This window comes from Tachypleus tridentatus, chromosome 8 (genome assembly GCF_004210375.1).
Source record: "Tachypleus tridentatus isolate NWPU-2018 chromosome 8, ASM421037v1, whole genome shotgun sequence".
Classification (NCBI taxonomy): domain Eukaryota; kingdom Metazoa; phylum Arthropoda; class Merostomata; order Xiphosura; family Limulidae; genus Tachypleus; species Tachypleus tridentatus.
The window spans coordinates 76,670,869-76,697,281 of NC_134832.1; the positions used below are offsets into that span (position 1 = coordinate 76,670,869).

Below are 26,413 nucleotides of genomic sequence, written 5' to 3' on the forward strand. Positions count from 1 at the left end.
AAACTTCATTAATTTATATTATAAACTTCAGTGTTAGATTCAAAGGTAGATATCTTTTTTCACTGTAATTTACAAACATTTTAATGTTAAAACTCTTACAGTGATTTTTTTCCCATCCCAGCACTAGTTGAGGATTGAGTTAAACTGTTCAATGTTACCTGTTCTTGGACTATGTAATCATTTTAAATCTGATTCTCATAATACCATATTTTATGAATTATGTTAACAGTATACTTTAAAAATGAAAAATTGAGTTGCAACTTCTTATAAATATTTAACTACATTTAAAGCCATCAAAACCATTACAACACCCTTTCAGAACAGATTACTAAAGTTAATATGGAGATGAAAATCATCCACCTAACTGGGAGTGCAAGGCAGCAGTTGCAACATTATGTTTAAGCTCAGTAAAGCAATCACTTTAAGTTAAATATACAAACAAACATTTCACAGAATAAATTTTTCACTTCTACTTTAAGAAAAAATATAGAGACTTAAATAAGAGTACAAGTTTCCAATTAATTTTGAAAAGAATGGAGAAATCCAAATAAAGCCCACTCTAAGTACAAAATGAGAAAACATGAAAAGCTATATAAAAAATACAAAAGATTAAGAATTTAACTACTGTACAGAGATAATATTCCATGTAAGTAATATAAGAATATGTTCTTTATGAGATAACACCATAAATTTTGATAAATATGTCAAGATTCTGGAGGAGAAATATGTCACCAGTATGCCATATAGCTGAGCTTTTGCAGTACCTTTGTAACACATCAAAAGAAAAGTAATTAATATTGTTCAACTTAGATTGCTGGTTAAATACTAACCTGAATTATTGTGTTTGAGTGAATCCTTAACACTGTATGAACCCAACACAGGTAAATTTGTGCCCTAAACAAAATGAACAAAAATTGTTTCAGACATTTATTATTAAAGAATATGTTCTGCACAATCTACAAAAGGAGAAATGCATCAATATACAAATACATATATTAATATAATAAAGCCCAAAATTAAACACTAGACAAAAAAAATAAATCAATCAAACAAGAGAAAGACAAAATCAGAAGATTTTCAAAATTAACAGTGGTTCCTGTATTATGAAAACTGCATCTGTACTCTTACTATTTTCTGCAATAATGCATTAGTAGGATCACATTTTCTAGTTCATTCACAAGCGTAATTGAGTAGCCATACTCTGTGTGAATAAATGATTTGTAATGCAGAAAATAAATACTTTTCCTCATTTTCAACAACATTTGGTAGAAATTAAATTAAGACACATCAAATTCTAATACTATTAAAGATGGAGATAACTTGTTTCTGAGAATAACTCATTTTTATCTTTCATTATTGACAACACTGGTACCAAAGGATGGTAAGAGCAAAATTTCAGGGTGAAAAATATTTATTCACTATGTTTCAGAGTATGTAGAATACAAGACAGTCTTGGTTGCTTACATAACATCATTACCTTCAGGCTCTTCTCTTTAACTATGTAATCTATATTCAAATGTCTCCCCAGATATGAAGTATATGTTCAAAGGTCACTATCTATTGCACAATTAAATATCTGTCTCTCTGTCTGTTTGTTTTGTAACTTTTCTACAAAGCTACTTGGGTGCTATCTACACTAGCAGTCCCTAATTTTGAAGTGATTGACTATAAGGAAGGCAAGCTAGTGAACATCACCTACAATGCCACTCTACTATTCAAAGGTGGGATTATCAATCACATTATAATACTCTTCCCACAGTTGAAAGAATATGTTTGTTAAAATTAAAAAGAACTTTTTACATCAATTATAGAGCCCTAATGATAACACAGACCTTTAGAAATAATTTTCACAAACTTCAGTGTTGTAAGAAGTTATCTGTATTTGCTTTAAATATTGTACTGACATAAGTATACTGAGAGGCATTAAAAATGCAACAATGTACATAGTTAAACAATTTTAATACGCTAGACGAAACATAAGTTTTGAATGTACATATCATGAAATCATCAAGTCTTTGCACCACACAATATTCAAATTTGATTAGAAACTGCACACATACACAGTTTAATCAGGATTTCAATGTCTAGAACACTAATAACGGGTATGTCTTCCATTTGCCACCAGAAGAGCCTGGATCCTGTGTGACATAGATGTCACCAGATTGTCAATCTGCCTCTGGGGGATGATGTTCCATTCAGCCAGAAGTGCTGCACATAGCTCAGCGAGAGAGCTTCGGGCAGGATCCCGATGACGGATGTGGTGACCCAGAACATTCACATTGTTCTCATTCAAACGATTTGTACACACCCTTGCTGTGTGTGGACATGCATTGTCATGCATGAAGGTGCACCCTAATGTGTGCAGTGACCCTGGTTGGTGTCATCCTCGTCACTAGCATCCCAACTGCCTGATCTTTGCCTTCTTGCATAAGCTGTGGCATCTTTCTTTGTGGTGATATTAAACTTTTAAAACCTGGCATTTTATAGGCTGAAGGAACAGTGTGTACTGCACACAAAAGTTTTTCCATACTCTTACATTATGTACAACAGCAAATGATGGGTAAGTTTTGACCGGCTAAAATACTGTCACATGATCACATTAATTAAAATGACCTGAACTACTGAGTTGTTTTCAGAGAATACTCAGGACTAAAACCCAAATATGTTTGCATTGTTATTGCTAAACCTGTATGAAACAACTCATTTTATTATTTGTTGCATTTTTAATGCTGCTCAGTACATACGAGATGCTTTCATTGAACAACTTCACCAACTTTAAAAAAATTTAAAAGAAAAATATAAATTTCTCTAGCTGGAAATGACAACCTGCAAAATAAACTAATTTTGAAATTAAAATTTAATATCATCTAAGACTAGCATTCCATATTTGAAATTTCATTTAAGATTATTCATGAAGTGTTTTATTAATACCTCTTACGTATATACAATTGTCAAGTTTTAACACAAGCAGCTCACATGTAGTTTTCATCTCTACATCCATTGGTTTCAAAATACGTTTTAATACTTAGTATAACTTACCATTTCCAAACTAAATTTTTTATTATCTTTTTCTGTTTTATAAATCAGTGAATTGTAAAAGACTGATAAATACTGGAAACTGTTATACATTCTTGTCCATTTAAAATTTTTTTTTATATAAAATAGAAACAAAGATCAAGCACCACTCACATGTGACCACGACAATACAATCTTTTATGTAACTCCAGAAGCAAGGGTCCAATGCTCTCTTTTGGAAGCCTCTTAACTGTGTTTAATATCATAGTTTCATCATCTTTGTACAGAACACTCTGAAATGTGAATGATATGAATACTGCAAGCTATATTTATCAGATCTTCCAATGCTACACAAAAACCTTCTCTACATCAGAATATAACAAGCTGTCTAACTGTAAAAAATGCCAGTTTTACAGAAATTCAAATTACCTAAAATCAAGTAAATAGCTTAGGTTCCCAGTGCAAAGATTCTTTGTTCAATGGAAAAAAAAGAGCATTTTATTAGTAACAGTAGAAATACTCATTTTTAAACATTAATAATGCACAAGTAATATAAAAAACAACAAAAAAAAAACTAATGTAATAGAGAATGAGAGAAACTGTAGATTTAAATTTGTTTGGAATTTTCACAAATTAGACAATGGTACAGATATGACTGATGTTTTAATAAAACAATATTTTTTGGTCATTAAAAAAGCTACACAATTAAGTATTTGTGTTGTGTCCATTGTGAATATGATTTTTAGTAATACAATATCTCAGACTTACCACTGAGCCAGCAAGGGGAAAAAGTGTAATTGTTGAGAACCTTTGGGTGAATAATAAACTGCACTAAAAACAATCTACAAAACTGAGCTGAGGTTTTCCTAAGTTATTTGATAAGGTCCAGTAAAATCCAACAAGGTTGGTTGGTATCTAATGGTGCAAAGCAACAAGGCTATCTGTGCCAAACAGGTGGCAAAAAAGTGAACTAACCTTAGCAAAAAATAGAAATTGTTTCATTTCTTTTTTGGAAGTAACAATTTCCTGAAAAACGTTAAAAAGATAAAAAACAAACAATAGAAACATAGCAATAAATATACAATTGTTAAAGATAAACAAGGTAAAAAATTGTATGTGCTAAAATATGTGATTTCTGTTGTTTTTCTTGCTGTTGCAATCCCAGAAAAAGATAAAACCTAACTAGAATTAAAAAAAGCCAAAGGTCCAAAAGCTAAAAATACAGTAAAAACAGACAGTGTCACCATCACTAATGACACCATCCAAAGTCAATGGTAAATTATAAGTGTAAACACATCTAAAATGGCGCTGCCACTTATTGTCACAATGACAGTAAAACATGGGGAATTGCAGCATGAGTGTCACAAAGTCCACACAATGCTGGATCAGTGGCAGATAAAAGAAAATGATGGACTAAAAAGCTGTGACCAATGAGGAGCTTTGTTAAGATAACTTCCTCCTTATGATTCTGCAGAAACTAGACAGCCAAAGAGCAATAGCAGGTTTCATATGAAAAAACTTATTGGAATGTTCTTCATCCCAAGTCAACTGCCAACTAACTGGCACAAAGTCAATTACTTGTCACAGGACCATAGTCCGTGTGTGGAACAGACTTCACCATAATGATACCACAGCAGATAAACTTAGCTGTAGTGTTGATGAGTTCATTCCCCAGAATGCCAAAAACGGCCTGCTTCCCAGAGAAAACTAGACACAAACAGATGAAAGAAAATTGGACTAGGCGGTTAAAAATGTTGAGGAGTCACGTGAAGTGACTGCAGGGTCGGTAGACAGCTAAGAGAGTTTGTGTAAACAGTACAATCAAAGTAATGGTTAACAGCTTAGGATAAGTGTGTGTGTTTTCTTATAGCAAAGCCACATTGGGCTGTCTGCTGAGCCAACCGAGGGGAATTGAACCCCTAATTTTAGCATTGTAAATCCATAGACTTATCGCTGTACTAGCAAAGGAAATAGGATAAGTAATTGTAATTTTCTGTTTTGTAATGAAACATCCTCAAGGTAATGATCAGTTTATAGCTTTAGAAGCAAAGGTGACACTGTTTGATTCACGTTAAATTCAGAACACACTTTCATATTCACAGGTTCTCTTTTGTATGGAGTATTTACTTGATAATCTCACTCCCCAAGGTGTTAAAGTGATTACATGTTGCACTTATGTCACAGTCTTGTAAACAATGGTAAATAATGGATGACTGATTTGATACTCTATTTTGTGCATGCTCTTTAATTACTGAGCATAAATTTTGAATTTTTGTACCCACACAGTCAGCAAAGTCTTCACCTTGGACATGTCAATTTTTAGATGGTGTGCACACTCTCATACACATCAAAGCAGATGAACCTTCTTCTCAATCTAAAAAGTCTAAAAGCCATTGGAATGACACAATTCTGTATCCCATACTCAATCTGATAAAACAGAACTTATCCATTCTGAAATTATGAACACCTATCTTCACTTCCCAACCAAGTGAGCAAGGTAGAGTCTTCTTGTCTTCAGAATTATGAGGCAGATGTGGAACAAATTATGTTCAGCTAGGGACCTTGGATGGAATCCCTCTATGTTTGGAATTGCACAAAGACAATAAACTCTCTTCCATGAACAAAGTACTGAACCAACATTGATCAAAGAGAAGGGTCATGCACTTCCCAATAAGATAATGTTGTGTTATATTTGAGTTACAGGGTGTTTGGAAAATCACTATGCACTTATATATTTATTAACAGACGTGTTTCAATATAGAATACAGGAGGTAAATATGAATGATAATTATAAATAATGTTGAAAGTGACCCCTGTTGGCATCAATACAGGCCTGGATCCTTCTTATTTTGTTTCTAAACACTGATATCAGTTGCTGGCTTGAAATAGACTGAATGAATGCTGTTATTGCTGCTTTCAAAACTGCACAGTAACTTTCCGAACACCCTGTAGAATTACAAGTAGGCTCCCACAGAGGCTGGTGTCACTCCTATTGACATCTGGGAAAGTCATCCAGGGACTCAGGAAGGGGGTCCCCAACTCCGACCACTTTTCAAAGAGTGGAGGAAATTCACTGAAACACTCTGTAGAAAAAAACTTCTGTCCATCATCCCAGTGACTGGAAAACAGGTGTTATAAGAACTACCTATCTCCAATAGTAGAATATGGGGGCTAATGGTTGTTGTAGAGTCTTAAGGAACAGTGCAACAGATGAACTAAGTTTCCAAAATTTTGAAAAACAAACTGACCCTGATTTATTCAATCCAATGATCAGCAGAGACGGCCAAGAACCACTTAAGTTTTACTCATAAATACCATCTGGACAACCTCTGGATAGTTTTATGAAACAACTTATTTCTACAGAGCCTGTTGCAACCTAGATAAGAGACGAGTTAGTGATTGCTAGCTCAGAATTGGTTTGATAAAGCACAATTGCCTGGGCAACATCTGCCACAGAGTGGGATCCAGTGAGAAAGAGGTGAGGAGCACTGTACATTAAAATTAATGTGAGATAAAAGTATTGGAAAAGATCCACATACCATCCCACACAGTTCTCCAGTGGACAATTCAACATAGAAATGTGACAAATCTGATGAGACATGGCTTGCAAAAGTCTCCTCACCATCAAAGAGAGCCAAAAATAAGAAATATTTGGAGCCCACTTTGTCAAGCTAACAGGGGATAAATCACTAGAAACTGAAGGTTCCCAATGAATAAAAAGTCATTGGCTATCACTTCTATAGGTATTGGTGTGTGCTACATAACATTTCATAGCCCTAACTGTATATAACAAGCAACTGGGATCTCAAACATCATAGACATGAGAAAAAGAAGTCAGACAAATCCATGAGAAGGACTTTTCTTCCCTGGCTGGGTATAGAGAAATCTAGGTAGAATGATAGAGTCCTGAACTCATGCAACACAAACAACTCTAGCCAGCAATTCCCATATGCCAATAGCAACAAAAAATAAACTATAACGGAAAAGTGATACATTGTACATGAGGCTAAAGCCTGAAATGGATGTCTAGTCAAAGCAAATAACACCTTAATGTAACAGTTAGGCATCTGAAAAGAACCCAAAATGAGTATCTAAAGAAATATAAGATAACTCAGAAAAGGGAGTTGTAGAAGATATTAAAGCCAGGCCAAAAAATGAGCTATGGTTGGCACATCTGAACAAAATAGGTTCAATCTTCTTGTGAGACACCATTGTTGATATTTTTGCCATTTCTTTAATAAACATCTATTGTGGGTCTATGCAGAGAATGAGCAGATACATGGCAACCATAGAAGTTAAATGCTGATGCTGTGCAAAGAACCGCATAATGTCCTTGCATAAAGTTTGAGCTTTAGTAAATCTGGGTGTATGATGTCATTATCTCAGCTGCCTCAACAGACAGCCAAACAAAGAGTGGCAAAGGTGGGTATTTTTGAAGATACCAAAGAAACAGAAACCACGCTTAAGCCAGCCAATCTGGTGATACCAAGAATACACAAAAAGGGGTTGACTCAATCATAGCATAGCTCTGGGTAACAGATAAATCAGTGAGAAGGCAAAAAGGTGCAATCCCATTCCTTCCTAACTGAATGCGTCAATTACCAATGTTCAAGGTGAGGTACAGGGGACCAAAATGCCTGGAGTTTTAATGAGTAGCAAATGCATCAATCATTTGTGTTACAGACTTACAGCAAGTCCTATGGAAAACCTCGTGAAACAGTATCCATTTAGTCAGGAGAATCCATTTGGGTTGAGACAAGTGATCTGCTATTAAATTCATCACACCCAGGAACATGGCAAGACAGTAGACTAATATGATAGGATCAAACCCAATAAAGGAATATCCAATGTTCAAAAACAAAGATCTCGTGACCATGTGCTCCCTCAGTGGGAAATATAAAATACCAATGTAGAATTGTTGGAGAGAAGCATCACAATTTTTCCCCTCAATAATTCTATACCTTAAGACATTGCTATATGAACAACAAGATTTAAAACACTGTGGTGGAAGGAAGTTCTGCTGTCTATCCATAAATTCTGGAATTCTTGGCCATTGACATAAGCATCCTATTCTCAAAGCTAAGCAACATCAGGCCCAGTGTGTACTTGGGAGGGTGACCACCTGGAAATACTGGGTGATGATGACATTCCTTTCAGACTACTGAAACATACACAGAGTCACCTAACATGATAAAATCACCAACTTCCAAGCAGCCACCAGCAGTCACTGTCGAAGGAATCCTGATTACCCTACAACAACCTCATATAGCAACAGAGTACTGCTACCTTTTTCCTAACATCACCTTCAACAACTTACATTGGGTCCCTTGAGAAGGCATCATTAATAAGTGCACCCATCCCAGAAACTATGCCACACTCCTCAAATCATAGCCTTCAGATGACTTCAATGGCATTTCTATAAACCCCCATGTGCCAACAGACAATGAACCCAGAAAAGTTGTCGTGACTTCCGGCATACTACTTGACACCACAGATCCTGAAATCACTGATGAACTCAATCACTGTGGCATCAAGTCCACCAAGACACAACTCATCCCAATAGTCAGAATAACACTCACCAGCATCAAACAAACCTCTCGGACCTTCCAAAAGGAATTACACTATGGTTCTAAAAGATACAAGTTGAAGAACCAAACTTCACAAATCCCATTGTGCTACAAATGCTTCAGTTGTCGATGCTTCAGACACACTAAGATGGCCTTGCACGGCCAAAGCCCAATGCACCAAATGCGTCAGCGAATACCCCGTAAACAAGTGCCAGAAAAACAGGAATGGCACAGAATGCAGCAACTGCGGAGGATAACATGTAGACTATTACAGTGGGTGTCCTAAGTTCCACTTCATTGCAGGAATCAAAGCAAAGGCTTTTGCCTGGCCTCAAGATTAACCATCACCTCCATTAAATGAACATTTCCCACCACTACCAAAGAGATCCCAAAACAGGAGAGACCCAACCCAGGCTGGACAACAGCTCCAACAACCTACCTCATACACTACATGCCACAACCCCTTCTAGTGAACCAGGAACAACAAACTTCAACAAGAACACAAAAACGGCAAGTGATACACCCTATTCGCATTGTCGCCTTTATCGTTGATGTGATGTTCACTGCTGCAAACACAGAAGATGACAAGTAAGTGTTCTTAAAGAAAGTCTGCCACTCTGCTCACTTTCACCTCAAGGTCCCTGGTATCTCACCAGAATCACTCAGTGAAAGAATTTCAAGAGAACTTCTAGAACAATCTTCTGAGGTAAGTTACTCAATACTTTAACTTTTCTCTAACTAAACTATAAAAAGTATGAACTTCTAGAACTAGCTAATGAAGGTAAAGCATCTATAATAATCATAAATGAAAGTCTATTAAATAATAGCTCAAAATTCTGACTCCAGAACTATAAAATTATCTCCAAACTGAAAGGATTACACATTAGAGGTATTGTATTCTTGCATGAAAACAGCCTAGACATTACCATAATAGACCACAACACACCACGAACACATTCTATGTAATAGTAAGACCCGATCATTACCTGACATCACCCTTCTAGCTATTTACATATCCCCTCCCCCCAAACACCACCTGATACCACATTTCTTGACCCAATAATATGAACAGTATAATTCAACAGTATAATTATTAAGGAGACCTCAGTGCAATCCATTCGGCTTTCAACAGCTTCACAACCAACACTGCCATCAGGATACTGGCCAAGTCTGCACATACAAACAACCTCACTGCCATTAACAACAACTCTCCTACTCACACACACTACAACAGAATGCAAAGCATCATAGATCTTGCCATTATCTCATCAACAATTATTCACCTAACCAACAACTTCTAAGTATATGATAACATTGGAGGGAATCACAACCCCCTTACATTTTGGTAACACAAAGGAAGACATCGAACTACACCACCACCACAACATACATGCTATAACCGAGGTAATACACTATACAGTCCCCCAAAAAAACAGATAAAACAACAAACACCTTCACCATAACCCCTGAGATACATAAACTATGCTGCTATTTCATTAATGCAAGAAACCCAATGCTAAAACCACAAACAAACTCTGTCAAGAACAAAATTGAAAACCTAATCAGAGCCCAACAAAAGGAAAATTTGAATAACTTTTGTATTAAACTGTACAACCTCAAACCTGATTCACCAACTTTCTGGAAAACCTTTAAAACTACATGCCAAGGAAACACCAACACAGGAAACATCCAATATGAAAACACCACAGCCTCTACCGACAAACAAAAATCTGATATATTTGCAAACTATTTTCAGAAACATTCATGACCTCACAAAATAAAAACTTCTAGAACAGGCATGACGAAAAAATTAATCCTTTTTATTACAGATAATAGCAAATTTTTTTCCACCTCTATTCCAGTCAACCTAATCCATAATCTATCACCAATCTCACAACAAGATAAAACATCACCAATCACCATTCCAGAATTAAAAATACACATTAAAATACTTAAAAACAAAGTTCTGCTGAAGACAGAATCCCCAACATAATACTAAAAAATGCATCCCCCATACTCCTTACACACCTCACAAACTTGTACAGGGTGTTTGAAAAGTCACTGTGCACTTATATATTTATTAACAGACAAAACTGCACAGTGACTTTCCGAACACCATGTATAACCCTTTCACTACTCTCAGGCTTTATCCCAAATGCATGGTAATCAGCTATTATCACTCTTATTCCCAAAAAAGGTCCCTGTTCTAAAACCCCGTTCCAAGTGATTTTAGGCCAATCATCTTAACCAATTGTACAAGAAAGCTTCTAGAAAAAGTAATAACTACAAGATTACTGTAGAAACTTGAAAATGACAACATACTATCACATGTACAAAATGTCAGATGCAAAATCAGAAAAACTGCAGACTACCTCATAAGATTAATAGAAACCATATACTCAGGATTTAACATACTTCAAGCCACGACTGCTGTCTTCTTAGTCGTACAAAAAGCCTTTAACACAGTTTGACACAATGGCCTGAGATATAAACTAAATAAATACAAAATACCATTTTTTACAAGTGGATATCAAACTTCTTAGAGAATAGAACCACTAAAGTTAAAATCAATTCTACTCTCTCACAACCATTCACTTTTAATGCTGGTGTACCACAATGGTCCCTTCTTAGCCCACTAATTAAGATCTACCACAACTGACCAAGCCTCTCACAATACGCCAATGATACAATACTATGGTGCACCTCCTGGGACCCCACTAGCAGTAAAGAAAATCCAAATAGTCCCAGATAAAACCACACACTAGATGTCAACCTCAGGTCCATACATTTTCCCTATTATTACTTCTGGAGCCATCCATTGAGAGGTGCCAACCACTGATGTTCATTTATTTCATCCAGGGAATATTTTGGCACATAATCCAAAATCAGCAGTTTGATGCAGAAAACTAAAGTTTTCATGAGAAGGAAGAGGAAATAAGAAATAAGTTGTACAGAACTTCTAGTAAGCCTCACAAAATCGACTTAAGGTGTATTAATAATTGTTACAGTTTTGTTGTCAGTTCATCAGGCTAAATGTAGGTATCAAAATATAGTGGTGCAACAAATGGAGAATAACACTCAACCCCACCAACACTCAAGCAATAATTCTATACCACAGACTAAACAAAAGATTACAAACAAGTAAAACTAGCCAAACGTAACATATATGATACTCCCATTGCATTCACAAAAACTGCTAACTTTTTAGGCATTACCATTAACACTAAACTCACTTGGCATACCCATTTCAATGAAATCAGGAAGTGAAAACAAGAACAGCATACCTCCAAAAAAATAAGTTACCACACTCACAGCTACAGACCACAAGTTACTATGTACATATACAAAACATTCATTAGACCATTAATAGAATATTGTGCATTGGTAACATGTAACACAAACAAAAACCAACTACTATCTTTATAAAAACTACAAAACCACATTATATGCCTCACCCATTGCCTACCTCACTACATACAAACAAGTTTTGTTGAAAACACACTACACACTACAACACAAACAATACATAACCTCATAATTAAACTCCCTACCAAATATTACAAAAAGAACAAGCACCAAAACTCTATAACCTGAGACTTCAACAAAAAGCTATCACACCCAAAACCTGGTGCAAATATTTACCTCCACTCAACTTCATTCTCAAGAATACCAGTACACCTGATTTTTCTCACCAAAATTAGCCATGTATAATTATAACATATTCTTCAGTCTTATTTCAGGTTCCTGTATCTCACTTGCCCTTTATTTGGGCACTAACTGGGCTTCATTTGGTCCTGACTAGTGAAAGTGGGTTTTTTTGGGGTACTCCTTCCCCCGCACACACCTAAATCTGAGGTATTGAATCTTTAGATCCTAGCTAGGGCAACTTGATCCATCGATCCATGTCTGTCCCTGAATTGAGCCATTTGGTTGGATACCTCGTCTCATCTACTTTCAACTTGCTTCCACTTCCTACACTTGCCTTCACCTCCCCTCTGCCAAGTGCCACATCTACCAGACTCAACCTCGTCAGATTAATGTAAAACACATCAGCCCATTAGGTCCAAAACAAATGATAACCACTTAGCTAAAATAAAAACCTTTAACCTTGAGCAGGGTGAAGGAGGACTGTTCAGCCTTCAAACACCCTTAAGGGTTCATGTTTCTTCAAGAAACATTAACCTTATTCCAAAATAACTGCCAAAAAGTTGCAGTTAGGCATCTATGAAGAGTTGAACTTTGGGACGAGGTGCCAGTAGAGAAACACTTATTGTAGTATTGTTCTGATCCAACCATTACTGAAGGAATCTATAGGGAACTTGTTCCAAAGGAATGAGGAATTCAAGTCATGTACACATCCTTAAAGAAAAAAGAACTATCCACACAATGGGAGAAGGAGACATAAGATTCTTATGGTCTATTCCATGGTGCCAGCTGGGAGCCAATTGAACCTAACTGAGATACATGTTGAGAAATACATTGAGATAGACAAAATATTGTGTTGGAACAAGAATAGATTTCTATGCTCTGATAATAAAGCCTGTCTTGGTGGCTTTTGAAAGAAGAATCTAGGTGTTACATTCTGCCACTAATGAAATAGTGCTAGGAGTAACCAGTTACCCATTTAATGGAGTATGTACAGGTCTAGAGAATGAAGGTGATGAAAAAAAGTTCACATGGCTCTGTGGGACACATATGGTGCTGTTGCTAGTTTGAAGGGCAGAGTCTTGTACTGCAGTACCTGACCCTTGTGCAAAAATGGGTACCAATGAATTGAGGGACTAATGTCAGGCAGTGGGACACTCAAACAAGGGTAGACCAGTGACTCCATAAAATAGTCAAGAAAAGGTGAAAGGCCAACAATGACAAGGATGAATGCAACTGGGTGACATCAATTCATGACTAAAACTATGAAATTTATGCCCAAACCAAGGGCCAATGAAAAGGGGCCTCACTTAGCTAATGGAGGGCAGCAGCAGGTAAGTGAACAATGTATCTCTACCCAACAAATACCAGCCAAGCAACTAAAGAAAGTACAGAAGCTGACAGTCACACCAAGACAGATGCCAAAAATGGTTCCAACTCATCATCAAATTGATGTGATGATTGCCCAGATGCATCTGACAAAACTTAGAATGATGATAAATAATTCAGAACCACAGTTAAATTCAGAAAAATCCTAAAATATTGTAATATGTTTATACTGTTCACAGGCTCTGTTCTGAAACCCCAGTCTTCCAGTCTAAATAAGTGTTTTCCTGGTAGTGGTAAGCTAATGCATGTTGTTCTGACAAAAGTGGCATATAAGGCATAGCTATCCCTTCATGTAACTGAGCAATAAATCTCTGTATAAACCATAATCTCAGGTGATGGATAAGGAACTAAATATTTACCCTCAAACCTTTCCACTGTCAAAGAATTTTAATGTTATCTATAAATTTACATGTCCTTGGATGTGTGGACCCTATAATTCATTGTTTGAGCTCAAGAATTAAAGAGCATGCACAATATACAGTAAGTAATCAGATATTCTTTACAAGACTGTGACAAGTGTTACATATAATCACTTAACATTGTGGGAAGTGAAATTAACAAGGAAATGCTATGCACAAAAAAGAACCTGTAGATACACAAGATGTGTCTTGAATTAAATGTGAATCAAACAGCATCACTTTTGCTCCTAAAAATATAACTTTCTGTTACAATCTGCAATCATTCTAAAAGAAAAATGGGTAATTTGAATTGACTATCTTTATTGTTATGGGTACAAAGTTAGTCAAAAGGATAGAGCCCAAACAGATACCATAGTTTTAGTGAAAAAAAAACTTTCAATATTAATTCAGGTGATGTACAAAAGATATTTTTAAGAGGAATAAAAAAGCATTTTTGTTCTTAACAGTAAAAATAATTAATTGAAAATCAGATTTTTTGTTCACACCTGTTTACTACAACCTTACCAAATTTCATGAAAATATGATGAGTAATTCAGATTTATAGAAGTTACAGTTGACATTAATTTTCCAATGTAACATTATGAAATCATTTTTGAATAAGAAAAATTGACAAACATAGAAAATAGTTTAGACTGTTCTGATGTTAAAGTCATTATAGCATTTATAAACACATATATCAAAAGAACAATTCTGGTTACATTCGTTTTTTTCCATTACTCACTCACTGATTTGAAGCTTATACTTTACTCACATTTAGTAGTTTTGAATCTTTGCTCTGAAGACCCTGAAGCAATAGGTGAACCATATTGTCAGCTCTTGGAGTGCCTTTAGAACTATCTGTTTCAGGAAGTTTTTCAAGATGTAGGGCATTTAGTCTTTCTTCCATTGGTAACTGCATCAAACAAAAGCAATTTGCATTGTTGAAAGAATAACAAACTGAAGTTATAAAAATATTAACAAAACCACTGCAAAGAGTAATGATACGAAAAAGTTCGATATTTTTACAGACTACAATACTATATATACATACTGGAATAGAATTTAAATGAAAATTTAAATTGTATATATTTTATGATATAGTTTGAAACTTAATGCCCTTTCAGCAGGCAAAATGACTAAACCTCTAGTAACTTCATTTTATATCATACTCCTTGCAAAAAACAAATAATAACATAACATAACTCATAACTATATGTTCTATGTCATGCTCGGATTGAAAGCAACACTTGTATCAATGCACTATTACTTAGTATATAGTAAGTAATCATATATATAGGGCATATATATAGTGTATATATATACACACACACACACACATACCATTTTAAAAACTTGTCACAATATTCAAATTATCTACAAGCAATTTCTTTGATCAAGATATTTGTTATTCTACTACATTTTTTATTTCACCTGAGGTTCAACTTTTCAAAAGTAAAAAGCTCTAAATAATAAAAGTTAGTGAAAGATAATATAGAGATTAAATCTAAAAATCATTAACAATAATAAAAAAAATTGTAATAAATTTCTATTACTTCATTACTATGAGCTAATCCTCGTTTTCTTTTCCCCAGAGAAAGATCTCCATCTTCTGTTGGTCCAGCAGGTACCATATGATCTGGAGCTAGATACTTAACCATTTTATCTTTCTCTGGTTGCTTTACCTAAAGAAATAAAAAGAAGCTATCCCTTTAATGAAGTTCAGAGTAAATATACAAAAATTAGGAATATAAATAGTAATTAAAAACAAATACCAACAATTACAGACAAAATCTTTGAAGATGGGATTACAGATGAATATCTTTGTAGAATAAATAGCTAATACAAAATGTCCCCTTATACACATCAAAAAGAAAGGATGGTAAAACCCACAAAGCAACATTTTAAGCACAAATATACAAAGCAAGGTTTCAAGAAAAAAGTGAAGGCTGGAAATAAAGATTTTAAATTAATATTATTAAGGTGTTATTAATATCAAAACCAACTGTAAGTTAATAGTAAATTGAAATACAACAATGATCAAGTGAACCCATCAGCCTCTTTGAAACTACACACTGCAATGGTCATTGAATGATGTCAACATAATGATTAATCCCACTGATCAGAATCAAATAAACAACTGGACTATCCATGTTCTGCCATCAATGGGTATAAAAACTCAACATATAGCATTATAAGCCCAGTGATGTAGTGTTATGCCACCATGACTGGATTCAAAAAGTTTCTTAAACGATGACATTGACATTAATGAACGACCTTAACCCCATGTCACCTTGTCATTTTTAAACCACTTCTGTGCATGTTACTGAGCTACACTCAAAATTTAACTAAACCACTTTAATATGAATGTATTTGATATTCATTTAGAAGGCTCTAGAAATTAGGGAAATGAAATATGAAACTATAAGGTAATACATAGTATTTTTATACTCAATATGAAAATCACACTGCATGTGAACTTGATGATCTTATGTCTTGGTGAAATTCAGTTTAAAGAAATGAGGATTTTCATTAGTGACGAATGTCAAACATACTCCCTGTGTTTGTCATACTTACTATAAAATTACACTGTCAACTTATACATTATCAATGAGTAAAGACAAACAGACCCTCAGACAAGAATTGAAACAAACTATTTGAGCCTGTAATAAAAAAAAAAGTGGCAGCTACTGTTTTTGTGAGCCCTGTTCTGTAGTATCTCAAACTTCCTTTTCTAATTTATTAAAATATACATTTCAAAACTTAAATTACAGAAAAATCTAAGATGTAGATTTTTACCTTAGTAACATCAGTTTCCACTGTCACTATCGTTTTAGCAGGATCTTGCCGTACCAACCAGGTCTCTGGCTTACACACTTCTAAAGCCTAAACAACAGAAAATACAAAATGTTGAGAAACAAAACTTTAATAAATTAAAACATCAATAATAATAATGACATTATTTATTTTTGACTATCAATATTGTGCCTTAGTGTCCCCCAGTGGGACAACAGTAAATCTTTGGATTTACAATGCTAAAATCAAGGGTTTGATTTCCCTAAACAGAAAATACAAAATGTTGAGAAACAAAACTTTAATAAATTAAAACATGAATAATAATAATGACACTATTTATTTTTGACTATCAATATTGTGCCTGTGTTTCCCAGTGAGACAGCAGCAAATCTTTGGATTTACAATGCTAAAATCAAGGGTTTGATTTCCCTTGGTGGACACAGCAAACAAACAAATGTGGTTTTGCTATAAGCAAACATATACACACACATTATGCTGAAGTATTAATTACTAAAATACTACTAATAGCAAAATAATGACAGCAAGCTTTTAGATCCAAATAAATATTTAAAAAATGTTCTAATATGTAAAACTAATACTCACCAACTTTTCAAATGTTGGCTTGATAAAGTTACCATGAGCAATCAAAAGACAAGATTCAGAAGATGCAATTACATGGGCAGCAAGAATTGGAATAGGTTTAGGTTTCTCTATCCCATCTTTGCTTCCTTCAGAAGCTATCTGTACTATGGATTTGGGAGTAAGAGGTTTCTTGCATTTCCTAACATTATCAAAGATAGAAACTGATGTATACGGAAGCAATTTGCAAATACTGTATTTTTTCTTTATACACCAATTTCATATATATATTTTAATTAGTTTTTTAATCAATACACATATTATGGTATATATAACACACTGTAAAATTTTATAAAACAAACCATTCTATCAACTAGTTTTTTTCTAGTTATCACCTTTTCTTTTTTACAAAATTTCTCATTAGCTCAAGAATATTGCAACTAAAGTTACAGAACATTGACCTCTTTAATGACTCAAATATATTTATGATAGTGAAAGCTCAAAATGTGGAATATAAATTTTTAAGAAATACAGAATGATTAGCATCTAATACCTTTATTAATTTCATATTTACATATTTTGATTATATGAAGTAAAAAATAAATAAACAAAACTTATTTTTATACATACACACAAAATCATAATGCCAATAAAATAATAAATACTTCAGAGAAATCCATCAAAAAATATTAAAATTATGTATGATAAAAATATCAGATGTTTTATAATCTTACTTCTTTTGATTTAAGAAATCATGGTATTAAACCAATAATTTTACTGATCAAGTTTCACAATGAATAAAAAAAATCACTTAGGGCTTTCATCTTCCTTACTGCTATCTTTTCAGTAAATTCTTCACACAAACTATTACTTAAAATGTTAAAACCTTAAGAATGACAGTATATTTGTAAGCAGGTGGAAAACTTACCCATTTAACTGATGCTCAAAAACACACAGTACACCATTCACCATAACTACAGATAGTGTAATGGGCTAAAAAAAAGGGGAAGAAATTATTTAAAAATTAATTTACAGATGGTTAAACTTTTACGTGTTGAAATATAACAGTCAAGCCTAAATTTTTCATATAATATAACAAGTGCTTGAACAACTTTCTTAACTGCCAAGACCATGTAATAAAAGAAATACAGTACTGAAGCAGTATCATTTCTCAGACAAAATGATGAAGAAATGTATAGTTTAGGTAAACACCAGTCCTTTCAACCAAAACAGAAAAAAACAAACAATTTCATGCATCAGAGAAGAATTAAACCACATCAGACAACAACAAAAATGAAGCAGCATGCAGTTTCAGATCAGCATTAGTATGATTATCCAAAGCAAGTTATAAAGAATACATAGCAGAATAATTTCTTACAAGTCAATGTGCTTAATTATAACACCATGCTGTGACTAGATAGATTTCACCAACCATAATAAAAATTTATTCACCAAATATTGTTATATGATTTAGTTAATTACAGATCTCAGCATAGTGTGAAGATACTGGATCTATCATACTTATATCTGATTTTAAGTACACTTTTAAATTTACAAAACTTTACTGTTCAAATATGTTTTTCTACTTTTCAGTCCAGTTAATACACACAAACATTTAATGTTCATGAAACTTTCACAGGATTCCAATAATCCAAAGTTTTAGGAAGTTAACATTTTCCTAAAATGAAAATGCATTTCTAATAATACCTCTTTTGACAACACAGCTATTCTTTGACATCAGCTTTGCCTATCTAATCTTTGCAATTTCCATTTGCACCTTTGTTAATGTACCTTCTATCCTGATACAGGAGGAACACACTCTTACACTAAGAAAAATCTCTGTCCACCTCCTCAGTGACAGAAAACCTAATGTGGTAAGAACTCCTTAGTTCTACTAGAATAATCTGGGGGGTAGTGCACACTGAGGACTCCTGAGGAACAATGTGATAGGTGAACCAAGTTCCCTACATTTTTTAAAGCAAACTACGATTTATTTAATCCAATTATCAGCAGGGACAAGCAGAATCCCCTTTAGCTTTACACATGATAGTTCATGAGTGGAAGTCCATGATAATATAGTAATACTTTCTGGTAAATATCTAGATGGTTTAATGGAATACCTCATTTGTACAAAGTCTGTTGCTACTAGTAGTATGAATAATCAAATCAGTTGCTAATGTGGAAATTGACTAAGATCTAAGATAAGCATACCTGTCTGGGCAACACACACCACAAAGTGGGATACAATGAAAGCAAGATGTAAGAAACCCTGGAAAACAGAAACAAGATTATGATAAATGTACCTCTTTATAATCAAGTAGATGTTAAAAATGGCCACTGAATAGGGAAAAACCTCCAAAAGAAAGCTGCCTGACTATGTGAAGAATACGAGATAAAAATCATTGGGAAAAGTCTAAATATTGGCCAATAAAAATCCTTCAGGAGATTAAATGTAATGGCCAACAACAACAACAAAAAAAACAGGTTATGAAGCGACTGAGATGTAACTCAGAAGATATCTCAATTGTAAATACCAAAATGTGCAAAATGGATATTACGGAACTCATCTCCAAGTAAATGGGGAAAAATCAAGAGAAACTGAAGGATCCCAATGAAAACAATCAAGACAATTACCAGAAAAGGAGGTAGAGTGAGTCACGTAATACACCCAGGCCAGAGAAGCCAAAACAAATCATAAGATTACAATAATTTGCAGAGATGGATGTATTTCCTTCCTTATTTGCCTAAGATTTAGAAAGAAAGGACCTACCATGATGTAGCAGGGCTTACAAATACAAATGATCAATAGAAGAGAAAGAATCCTAATCAGACCAGTGAGAAGCCAGAATTTTTTAAATTATAGAATTTACTGAAATTCACGAGGCACTGTGAAAATCGCAATCCAGAATAGGATGACAAGTAACTTTATAAAAGAAAACCATTACTAATGCTTTGTTAACAAAAGAGATTACATTATCTGAGTGAGGTACTAATATACAATACCAGAATAGATGGCACATTGACAGGGGTGGAAAATTTTGCAGATTAGGTATTGCCAAGTACATTTAAGTGAGGTATAAAAGACCAAAGCATGTAAAATCAATACTTAGATAGGCAAAGCTGTGGATGGTAAGTATATTTTGGAATAGTTTTTTCTACCTTTTGAAAGTGTTAAAGCTATCAGTTTTTGATAATAATTTACTTACTTTTTATTTAGGGTGTTATTTGTAAAAGTTTATATATACTATAATTGCAAATTCTGTAAAATACTGATAAATAGAAAGAATACTAAAATAGTTTGAAGCTTTTCTAAAAAATGATACTGAAGCTATTGTTTTTGAACATTTTATTCAAGGAATTTGTTATTTTAGAAGCATTTTTCTGGAATGTTGTGATGAAGTTTTCAATAAGATCAGTAAATATATTACTTCATTAACCAAAACCCGATATGTAAATAAAAAATTAACACCAAATGATAAAGCTGTTTTATTTATTTATTAATTGTGCATTGTTTTTTCAGATTAAGAAAGCTTCTTTAATGTTTCAAGGATGTATAGTTTCTTTCTTGTTAGTTTTAACCAAAAGAGTGGTTACATTTAACTATGTTTTCAAATGTATGATGGAGTTTTCACCTATTATCTGAATCTTGCTGAAAGCTATAAAGTTATAATTTACCTATACTACATGCATTTCTAAGAGGTGTTTACTTCCCTCATGTAAATAGATATTTTCTTTCAATGCTGTCCTCTATATGCAAATTTCTTTTATGTATGCCACAAGCCTTGAAGCTCCTACCCAACTGGAATTGACTGATTCCAATGCATCTTGTATGCAAATCATCATACAGTGCACTTTCAGCAATAAGAGTGCAACATATTTTCTGACACAAGCGACTACCTCTATTCACAATTACTTAATTATCACTTTTAGTTTTGTCAAAAAAATGGAAAAACCAGTTTTCAGTGGGGAGGAAGAGTGGAAGTGTCAGAAGAGGTAAGTGCATATTGGAAATACATTTTCAGTACAGGAAAATTACAGCTTCTGATATAGTACATTACCTCTTCTCACATTAAATAGGTAGAGGGACTGATGTGAGGGAAGTAAAGAAAAGAATATGAAGAATACTCCCAAAGAGGATATCTTTGAAGTAAAAAATCATGAGTGGGACACTGGACCATTTCTGTATCAGGTACACTCTTTGTCCAGTGGGAAAAAGGTATTAAAGATATGGGTGGAAATAGGAAGTAGTACATCCAACTATGGCTGGATAGAGATCCAAGCCACATAATACATGAATCTCAATCTCATAATAGATAAATGTGAGTGAATGTGAAAGGATGTGCCTCCATATGTCAGGTGAGTAGAGTACAATGAATTGTAGACAGCAAGTTAACTACATTTAAAACCCAGGCACTGGGAACCGATATCCATGTTGGGGTAGAGAAAAGGTTCATACTGCCAGCTAGTTAACTACAATCCAAAACTCAGCCACCATGTGAGGATAGGAAAGAGGATCATTCTGTCTTCACATCAAATTCACGAGACTAAACAGAATCTCAAACCTCCAGACCAATGAATGGGACACATAATAGCAATGCAAGAAATTGATCAGTTGACTGATCAGTTAACTTGACATCCAGCAACCAAAAGTGTATTGTTAACCATCTCACTCAAAACCAAAATGACAGGAACCACCCCAAGTATAGTAAACATCCTCAGAATAACAACATCAAGGGATAACAAAAGAGGAAGAACCATATGAATCTACAAGTATCTTAATGATAACTTACAACACAGATGGAGTAACAAGTGAGGAACAGAACTGACACATGTGTAACACAAATGTGAAGACTGACACTAATTGGTTCAGCTCTAAATCCAAAACCCAGCCATTGGGAACCAACACTGACATTAGGGGTAGGAAGAGAAATCCCAATCAAAAAGGTGAACTGCAATTTTTTATAGTTCACTCATATGATATATAAAATGGAGGACAACTCATCATTACAAAAGTAGAACACTACTGCCTTATTCTTAACTGAATACTTTAGTTTATAAATTGTTTCTCATTATCTCATTTAAATTCAGGAGGATGTCTCCATTGTCTGCCATCCCAGTGACTTGGAACTCAAAAGTGATAAGGATTCAAAAACTTCACTAAAAGAAGTGGGGGCAGAAAGTATGGTGGGGTGGAGAGTCCAGAGGAATTACACTACCTGACATGGTGCAATGGGTGATCATAAAATCCTAATTTGAAAAGTAGACCATACTGATTTATTCATTAAGTGGCATTACAGAGATGGGCAGCTATTCTCTACTACTTTACTCATGGAGTACATGGGCAAGAACTGTCCAGGCCAGGCAAACTTATAAAGTAAACACATTGTGAGGATAAACCCCTAAGCATCTGTGGAACACCACGTCTCAGCAGTGTGTGTTTAGTGGCCATGGAATAATACTCATTAAGTCATCATGGCCTTACTGTGCAGCTTTGACTAGTTTAAGTATACCTAAACAGGCACCACTTGTTACAGACCAGGATCCATAAAGAGAAAGAGGGATGTGCCCCTGAAAACTAAGAGGTATTGACACTACAAGGTAACTTAACCAGTCACAGACTCACAAAAGATTGAAAGTTGGCAATAGGTAGATGACTGTACGTTCACAAGGAAGAAACAGCCACCCAAAGCAGATAATGGAAGATGAATATATGAGGTGTAATCTCAGTGCTCAACAGAAGTACCTACAACACACCACTGGGATGATATACAAGAAAAAGAAAAGGTGATGAATGCAGTGAAGACATCAGGAATGGATAACTCTAAAAAGATGACACGGAATAAAAGGTCAATCAAAACAATCCAACCACCCAAAAAAAATCAAAGTAATAGAGTAAGGGAAAGAAACTGTAGGAAATGAATTAAAAGAATAAACCCTTTGAAAGCGATGATTAAGCCCACAACACGCACTGAACAGACAAGGTCATCTAGAACCAACAAGAAGTAACATGGAAGATGGTAAAAAATAAAAAAATTGAAAGAAAAAACAGTGATTCATGAAAATGTAGGTAAATAAAAGTGATCCAGAACAGAGGAAAAACTAAGATGAAACAGCTGAGAAACCAAGATCTGTGCTGGCCAGGAAAGATCAATCAGAAAGACCTGAAATAGCATGAATGAATAAACATTTTGAGGAAAGAACAGAACAGATGGAAGGAGAAAAACTGAACATAATCCTGTCTGAATGTATTGACAGCCAGGACAAATGGATGAAGAACTATAGACCAAAAACAAGAGAGGCAGACTCACGAAAGGAAATCCACTGCCTGTCATAAAAGAAAGAACAATGATTGTCCTCTTGGCAATGATAGAAGCTACTATCATTGAACAGTCAAAATGAAGAGAGTAACTGAAAGCACACATGAATGGGAGAAATGGTAGGCTGTGAAGGTGATAAGACATTTCACCTGCAGATCATTTTCCTGAAGCTTCGTACTGAACAAACTACATCTCCAATCTCAGGAGTATGACAGAATAGAAATAACCTAGGAGAGGAGGAAGAAATAAGCCTGATGGCTAAAATGACTAATATAACAGAAAACTTCACTGAATGAATTCAAGAAGAATGAATGATCTTGATGGAGAGGTGCTGACAAGTACCTACCCAAGAGATAAGAATGTGAAGTGAATAACAGGAAAAAATGTCACAAATGAGGAGTAACAGTTTGACAGAATTGAATAGAGAAAGTCACATGAAGAAAGTATGTTGCACTTTTATTGGTGAAGAGTTGTTTCATGATGATGTGTATGAGACACATTGGAATCAGTCAATTGCCATGAGTGGAGCATAAAGGCTTGTTGTAGGTGTTAAATACATTTTGCATACAGAGGGCAGCACTGAACAAGAACAGCTGTTTGTCTGAGAGGATGTAATTTACTTTATTGGAATTGTTTGTTTTCCCTATATAAGAATTATCAGTCTTTACAATCTCTATTTCATTTTTTCTAGGGATGATTTGATTTTATTTACCAATTGGAAGAATATTTTTGTGGAATGAGGTGAGATTTTAGCATATTTGTCTTAGCTAGAATAGTCTGTTGAAATGATCAAATATTTTTTCTTATGTAAAGCACAGGGTGATAGTTAGAATTGTCAATTCACAATTTTGAAACCTATTGCCAAATGCACTCATCCTTTTGGCCATGAAGGTACTATAATTTGACAGTCAATCTCACTATTAATTGATAAAAGAGTAGCTTAAGAATCAACAGAGGGTGACATTGATTAACTTTTTAAGATTAGGTGTGGCTAATACAGATCAGTCCTCAAATAGCTTTTTATGGGAAATTCAAACTCATATTTAAAAGTATTTTAATGATTCCTACTTTTTAATCCAAATTAACAAAAACTTCCGAGTTTGAATCCTCAAAAAATGGACATGCAAAATTCATTGCTTATATTTTCCAGAATAATTTTTTAAGGTGGAAAATGTAATTTGGTCTATCTTGAAAGCTTGTTCAAGTTCTAAAAGAAATTCAAAAATTCTTTGATGACATAAAACATCTAAAAATCTGGAAATCATTGCTTGTTCATCCACAACACAAAAAAAAAATTGATGTCAAAATCACTGTCATTTACAATGTTATGCAACTTGTTTTACCTAACAAATTACATAAACCATTGAAAAAAGATTGGGTAAGTAGTAGAATAGGTATTTGTAGAAGTAAAACTGTATTTTAATCTCTATAGAAAATAAGTTTATTAGCTTTTACCTACTAGATATTTAAGCTGATAATAAAATAACAAAAGTTCATAGAAAATATTTTAATTTAAAACATTCATACCTGATCTCTAGATTTTAGGTTGCTCACATCTATATTGGTAGGATCTTCTGTTACTGTGAAAGCTGCTGCTGCATGGATATCTTTGTCTTTTTTTAACTGCCTGCAATTCATGCAAAATAATTAATTGATATGATATTTAATCTACAAAACCAAAACTGAATGAGTTACAAATCGGCTAATTGAAACATACTGTTTTCTACTGTTCATAAATTTAGAAGGAACAATTTGTTTTAATATCACTCTTTAACAGTGTTAATTCTGAAAATACATTAAGTCACATCAACAAACCTTTTAAATAACCTGTTTGTTTGTATTTTTAAATTTCGAGCAAAGCTACTCAAGAGCTATTTGAGTAGTGTAAGACTAGAGGGATGGCAGTTAGTCATCACCACCCACCGCCAACTCTTGGGCTACTCTTTTACCAAAAAATAGTAGGATTGACCGTCACATTATAATGGCCCCACGGATGAAAGTGTGAGCATGTTTGGTGCAATGAGGATTCGAACCTACGACCCTCAGATTATGAGTTGAATGCTTTAAACCACCTGGCCATAAAGAATCTGTAAAGTTATTGGAAGTTTCACATACAGTATCATCAGAGAAATCTCTATACTACACTTAGTATAATTAAATCCTTTAATTGATCTCTCAGGAAATTTTCATTGTGTCTGGAATTTTAACAAAATAAAAAATAGTGAGAATTTATTTATTTATTTTCTATTTTAAGCTATCTAACCAACATAAAAGCCAGGGTATGAGAAGTCGCACTTTTTTTTCTCAAAATAAAGTGAGTCACATAAAAGCCAAAATTCACTTATTTAGATAGAATAGATCAAATACTGTCTGTCCATTATGGTTTTAGTGATCGGGGTGCAAGGGGGCTACAAGGGAGGTGGATGCCATGAAAATTTTATAAAAAGTGTAGTGAGTGTTAATATAAAAAGCCTAAAGTAAAGATATAATGTAGGATCACCTAGCTTAGAGCCAAATGCATAAAATCTATCATGAAAGTGAAAATATCAATTCAATTTTAAACTGAAATTGTTTCCGAATTAAACAATTTTCTGTCATATCCCCCAAATTTTTAATAATAAACAAACCTGTTTAACAAAGGAAAACCTTAACTACAAAATTAACAAACACTTTTCCAGTTCTGTTATTTATACATTTTATTTCATACTTT

The 26,413-nt window shown here is 34.1% G+C and overlaps 1 protein-coding gene across 1 annotated transcript in view; it reads right to left on the bottom strand.

The window, feature by feature from the left end:
* The window catches only part of LOC143222724 (WD repeat-containing protein 43), a 55,889-nt gene that overhangs the window by 13,193 nt on the left and 16,283 nt on the right, over positions 1–26,413 (bottom strand). Inside the window, exons 6-13 of the mRNA XM_076449625.1 lie at positions 25,231–25,330; positions 18,315–18,379; positions 17,411–17,588; positions 16,811–16,897; positions 15,568–15,696; positions 14,787–14,927; positions 3,190–3,308; positions 831–894 (exon numbers count right to left, since the gene is read on the bottom strand). Of these exons, the coding sequence (XP_076305740.1) occupies positions 831–894; positions 3,190–3,308; positions 14,787–14,927; positions 15,568–15,696; positions 16,811–16,897; positions 17,411–17,588; positions 18,315–18,379; positions 25,231–25,330 (883 nt within the window). The remainder of the gene's footprint in view (positions 1–830; positions 895–3,189; positions 3,309–14,786; positions 14,928–15,567; positions 15,697–16,810; positions 16,898–17,410; positions 17,589–18,314; positions 18,380–25,230; positions 25,331–26,413) is intronic.